The 5,522-nt window shown below is 50.3% G+C and overlaps 1 protein-coding gene across 1 annotated transcript; it reads right to left on the bottom strand.

Annotated features, from left to right (window-relative positions):
* Nucleotides 1-2,210: 2,210 nt before the first annotated feature.
* Nucleotides 2,211-3,871, bottom strand: GADD45G (growth arrest and DNA damage inducible gamma). The gene is made up of 4 exons (XM_064404267.1): nucleotides 3,742-3,871; nucleotides 3,526-3,627; nucleotides 3,207-3,420; nucleotides 2,211-2,883 (listed from the first exon to the last, which is right to left on the bottom strand). The coding sequence occupies exons 1-4, from the start codon at nucleotides 3,792-3,794 to the stop codon at nucleotides 2,773-2,775; spliced, it is 480 nt and encodes a 159-aa protein (XP_064260337.1). The 5' UTR covers nucleotides 3,795-3,871; the 3' UTR covers nucleotides 2,211-2,772.
* Between the last annotated feature and the right edge of the window lie 1,651 nt (nucleotides 3,872-5,522).

The following is a 5,522-nucleotide window of genomic DNA, read 5'->3' as shown; positions in this document are numbered from 1 at the left end:
GACAAAACATCCTGCACATCTGATGAGCCAACCATCTCCCGACCAGCTGTCCCCACTACAGTCAATAATACCCAAGCCTACTCTCTATCTTTAACAAATGTATACTTGCTCTTTGTACAGTTATATATTTGAGCATGTAAAGATGTAGATACCAGCTGCTGAATTTTTGCTACATTAAGTAGTGTTGATCATTACAGATACTTGCAGCAGCACATAACTTGCATGTCAGAGCTGCCTTTGGTTGCAGCACTGTATTAATAACACTTGCAGGCTAACTTAATTTTGTACAATATGCATTACAGTATTTGTAGTGATCAATAAGGGATTCAGGAGAACTGTAGAGGTCACTAAAATAAGAAATCGTGTACCTCTCATGGGGTACAGCTTATAGTTTCACAAGGCTGAAGGAGAAGGTCACCCTCCCATCTTTTATGAGACTAGAGGGAACATCCTCACAAGAGTATTTTGGTGTTGCCCCACTAATTTCATTGTTTGCTGCATAGCAAGTACACTCCTTCCATAAAAGCTGGGAAGCTAAACTTCCCACCAGGTACCACTATCAATGCCTACTGTCTCAGTCAACAGACCAGTTACACATACTTTCTGCTATCGTTTAATGATTTATGTAATTGTATACATGCATGAGAACTTCCTTTAGTCTTCTCAGGCTTGTTAAAACCACTCACGGCTGTAAAGTACTGCTTACACTTCACATGAAAGTTGAATTCAGGACAGTCCACTTTAATCTGTTCTTGGCTCTGAGTACTGATTAGGCCCCAAGCAAAGAGCAGAAATATGTTTCTTGGCTGTAAAGTGAAGAAACCTGCATTTGCTAAGAAAAAAATATAAAAACGTCTAATAAAGCACCCACACTTGATATGTTCTGTGTATCAAGGCAACTGCCTTAAAGGCAGTTTCTGTTATCACAGCTGCCAGAGTTGTTTATTCTCTTGCTTCTCCATGTGACTTTTCTCAAAGTCCTAGACAGACACCAGTTGCTGAGTGTGGGTTAAGCAGAAAAACAGGCTGTGCAGAAACTCCTGTATCTAAAGTGCAAAAGCGAATACTTACAGAGGTCTTAGGGCCCGTAGTGTTTACTTCGGTCTAAGCTCCGGTTTTGCTGCCAGCCCACAGCCTCTCATGACACAGTAACAAAGGCCAAACTCTGCTAGATACCGTCTGTACAAGGAAGCATATTCCAGGAATGCTGGAGCTGAATTTGAACTTCCCTTATCAGGAACAATGAAACTGAGAGCAAGCAGCTTCCTTGCTCAAGTGGAAATGACCACTTTTCAGCAAGTGCTACTGTCAATCACTGCAAGCCAGCCCAGAGGAAATGCAATTGTGATAACTGAGTGGTTTTAGTGCCTATAAAGGAAGTGAGTAGTTTAGCTTTCTTGCTCTGTGGAGAGGGGATTATTACTGTGCCATTTTAATGTCAAGTCCTGAAGCACACACATAGTTTGTGCACAAAAATGGGGTGATGTTTTCCCTTTTAACATAGGGCCAAATCAACCCACCCACATTAACTTTTCATGACAGAATCTCTAAAAAAAGGCCACACCATCCTTAAATTGTTTTGGACTTAATTTGGTGTTGTCATGCAATTAGGTTTTGCAAAATTGGCTTCTGGACTGACAGCTTCTATTGTTACAGCATATGGCAATCAGAGAGCAGCTTGTGGCAGATGTGATGTTTATTCACCATTTGCTAGTTTTAGATTTAATGATGTCATTCTAATAAAAGCAAATGTTAGATGTGTTTGACATGTAAGGAGTTTTGCAGCCCCCCCCATCATGTTTAAGCTGCTTCTGTCAAGTGGAAACACGTCAACTCTGAATGCATCTAAGTCATATTTAAGAATCAATGATGCAATTTACTGGAGGTCTGTATTCCAAAAATCCATGTTTCTAACATGCATTGTGCTCCTCCAGCAGACTACAAAGGCCTCCTATTACAATAAGTGAGCTCATTAGGCATGCGACTCCTTCGTCTTGCAAGCTGTTGCGATAAGCAGCTGTTGCAAGAGGGTAAAAGGTTGAATTATCAACTTGGACAGCACAGAACTTCACTCAGCCATCCCAGGAAAGCATTTGAGCAATAACTACATTACTGTGGAGTAGATCTTTGACTACAGCACACAAGCAAAACATCAGCAGTATTTCAGTGACATGCTTCCCCACACCCAGCAAGCAAGACACTCCCAGAAATTAATTGTCAAAAATTTATTATGAAAGCTTCAATAGCAGCAAATATTTCAATAAAAGTTATTGCAGTACTAAAACAGATCTGCAGAGTGACCCAAGAGGCCTGTTGAAGTCTGTCTGCTTTGGAATATCTGCATTTGTCTTAGTAACCAATCCCCAAATACTCCATAAATATTGATACTTTCTCCTGTGTTTTGCAGACAGCACCAACAGTTCCTAGTTACAGTACTCTATCCAGTCCTTCTGGAAAGTTTTGGCCCACTTCCCTCAACTTGCCCTCTCCTTTCTGAAACAGTTCCACATAGCCAAACTTGCAATACTTCTTTCAGTTCCATGGTATGTCAGCCTCTCCACGGTTGCAGCCTACTGAGGCTCACTGGTGAGATGAGCTGTTTTCCTCTTTCTCCTCTGTAAGAGCCCACTGCATGCCAGTCCGAGGGACTTTAATCCAGTCTCTTGACCAGGCTAATCCATGGAATCAGCAGCTTGTTGCACATTTTGGTGAACGCACAGCACGTTGAGAATGCAACAAAGGTTTCAGCCTCCTCAGTGCACCAGGTGACTATCACTCAGGCAGGGTGATAGTTGGCACCCAGTCATTGACATTCCTGCTCTCTTCGCAAAACAAGTTCAGCTTCTCCAGAGCTGGGTCCTTCCAGCCTTCTTCATTCGGGTTCTGCAATAAAGAAAAAAAAAGCACACCATGAGTGCTGCCCGCCAGCTGAGGTCATCATAATATTTACAGAAGCATTAGCTTAGGACTGGAAGCACTTCCAGACAGTTTCTGTCCTGACACAGACAAGACAGGAAGCAGAGATGCTGCCCTTGTGGACAGCAAAGGAAATCCAGTTACGAGAAATTTTGCCTCCTCCTACTACTACTATTCAGCTGACTCGCTGCGTGCCAAGCGCTCTATCTGTGCCCAGCAGAGGACCCGACCACCCGCAGCGGGAGAAGGGGCCGCCCCAGCGGGCCCTGGCGGCGCCGGGGGACACCCACCGTGATGAGGATGCAGTGGAGATCGCGCGGCTCCCCGGAGTCCTCGCTGGGCCCCACGATGGCTGCCAGCTTGGCCACGTCGTTCACCCGCACGATGTCGATGTCGTTCTCACAGCAGAAGGCTTGGATCAGAGTGAAGTGGATCTGCAGGGCGATATCCCCCTCGTCCTCCTGGTCCGCGGCCAGCACACAGAACGCGACGTTGTCGGGGTCGCTGCAAGAGGGGAGCAGCCCGATGAGTCCCGCGGTCGGCGCCTGCCGCCCCGCAGCCCCGCCGGGCTGACTTACACACTCCCCCTGCCCCCGCCGCCGTACTTACACATTCATCAGCTTGGCCGACTCGTAGACGCCGGCGGTGAGGCAGCCTCGGCGCTGCGCCGACACCAGTAGCTCGTGGAGGGCCGTGCCGGCGCCCTGCATCCTGCGGGCCGGGAGAGGACACAGGGTCAGCGCGCTGCCGCCGCCACAACCAGCGCCGCCCCGAAACCGCCCGCTACCCGTTTTCCTCGGCTCCCCAGTGCCCACCCGCACGTACCAGTCGTGGCCCGCAGGCATGGGCTGCTGTCCGTGGATCTCCTCCAGAGTCATAGCAGTTAGTCCGCACAACCCCGCAGCTCCCTCAGCCCTCGTTCAGCGCACGGCTTGAGCGCTCTGAAGCGACAGCTGGCAGGCGTGCGCTACTTATAGCCCTCGCGGGCGCCTCCCGGCCTCCCATTGGCCAGCGGGGGAGAAAGGGGCGGCTTTATTATGCTAATCGGCGCGCGCCGGAGAGGAAGCTCGGGGCGGGGGGGCGGCAAAGAGCGGCTCGTGCCGGGAGGCCACGTGGGGCGGGCGGGGGGCGCGCAGGCACGCGCCGGGCCGAGCCGAGCCGAGCCGGGCCGAGCCCGCGGTGCCGAGCCAGCGCCCTGCACACCGCTCGCCTGTAGGCACTGGCAGGTAGTAGGGCGATTTGTGTCCAAGACTTGGAACGGAAAATCTGTACAGTGCAGGGGAAATAAATTTTTTTTTTTTTTTTTTTTTTAATGAACGAAAGAAACCATATTTGTTAATATGTTTTTGGCAAATGTGAACGCCGCGGAAGGACAGCCCCTGCAGCCAGGGCGGAGGGCAGCTCTCTGGAGAAGGCCGTGGGGCTGCACTGGGCAGTCACCTGGGGATGCTCAGCAGCGGCCCCGGCTGCAGCAAATCCCCGTGCCTCTCTGTATGAACAGGAGCAGGGCAGCTGCCGAGGCAGGGGACAATCCCCCTCTGCTCAGCACTCACGGCACAGCAGCGATGCGGTCTGTCCGGTCCGGGCACCCCCAGCCGGGGAAACAGCCGATGAACTGGAGCCAGGGCCGATGGGGCACCGAGGGGTCCAAAGCTGCGGCGCTGGTCTGCTCTGCAGGCTGAGGGACCAGCGCCAGTGCAGCCTCGGGAAGGCAAAGCTGGGGCAGCAAACTGCAGTGCCCAAAACCTGTGGAGTGGTCATTTGGAAGGTAACACCAGGGTCTTCACAGCAATGCGTAGTGGGGAGGAAGGAGAAAATGAGCGGAGTGTAAATCAAGAGGCTCAGATGGAATGTAAGAAAAACCCTTTCTCCCTGAGAACAGTCAAGCAGCGGAGCAGGCTCCCTGTCCAGGGAGGCTGTGTAGGTTTCATCTTTGCAGGATTGCCCCGATGCAGACCTGTTCTGAGGTCACTGGTAATCCTTCTGCAGGCTGTACTGGCCTATGATCCTGGGAGGGGGAGTGGTGTGAGCGAACAGACTTTTATTTTCAGTTGGGCTTTATTAAAAATAGTTGTAATTTGGACAGCGGTCATAATTAATTCAGAGTGAAACGAGTGTGATGGCTGAACTCGGATTTGAACCTGTTTGTAAGCAAAACAAGCAAGAAAAAAACACGGTATTTTCCCGCTGTGAATGAGCACAACCTAAATGTTAAAAGGCAAATCACTTCTCACGTCCCTTCAGCGTCTGACATGTTTAGGCTTAAGCTCACGGGTAGCACTTGTCTCCACCGAGTCACCGCTTCAGAGCAGCCCCAAGCGGTTTCACAGAGGTTGTGGAGAGCCACCTTGGGGTAACCTGTGCTACTGCCACCTGTCCGGACCGACTCCAGCGGGCTGCTCTCTAACGTGGCACCCTTGCTGTTCACTAGCCTGCAGCCGCATCGTCCCCATCCGAATGTGCTGAAATCCGGGGATGTCCTTTCCAGTACTTCACTGGGAGTCATGGGTGAAGTCTTATGTGTGTATATCCTATACTCTGCTCAGTTTCGGTCTCTTTGAGCAATACAGGTTCCAAAATGCCTCTCAAACTGAGCCACTGTAATG

The sequence above is a fragment of the Passer domesticus genome, chromosome Z, assembly GCF_036417665.1.
Source record: "Passer domesticus isolate bPasDom1 chromosome Z, bPasDom1.hap1, whole genome shotgun sequence".
NCBI lineage: Eukaryota > Metazoa > Chordata > Aves > Passeriformes > Passeridae > Passer > Passer domesticus.
This window is presented reverse-complemented; position numbering and strand designations above follow the sequence as displayed.

Bases quoted from the DNA above. Each gene is read 5' to 3' on its own strand.
- GADD45G (XM_064404267.1), bottom strand. From the start codon at position 3,794: ATGACTCTGGAGGAGATCCACGGACAGCAGCCCATGCCTGCGGGCCAC. The intron at 3,421-3,525 runs GTAAGTACGGCG...CCCCTCTTGCAG, and splicing joins TCGGCCAAGCTGATGAATGT to CGACCCCGACAACGTCGCGT. The intron at 2,884-3,206 runs GTGGGTGTCCCC...TCTTTATTGCAG, and splicing joins TCCACTGCATCCTCATCACG to AACCCGAATGAAGAAGGCTG.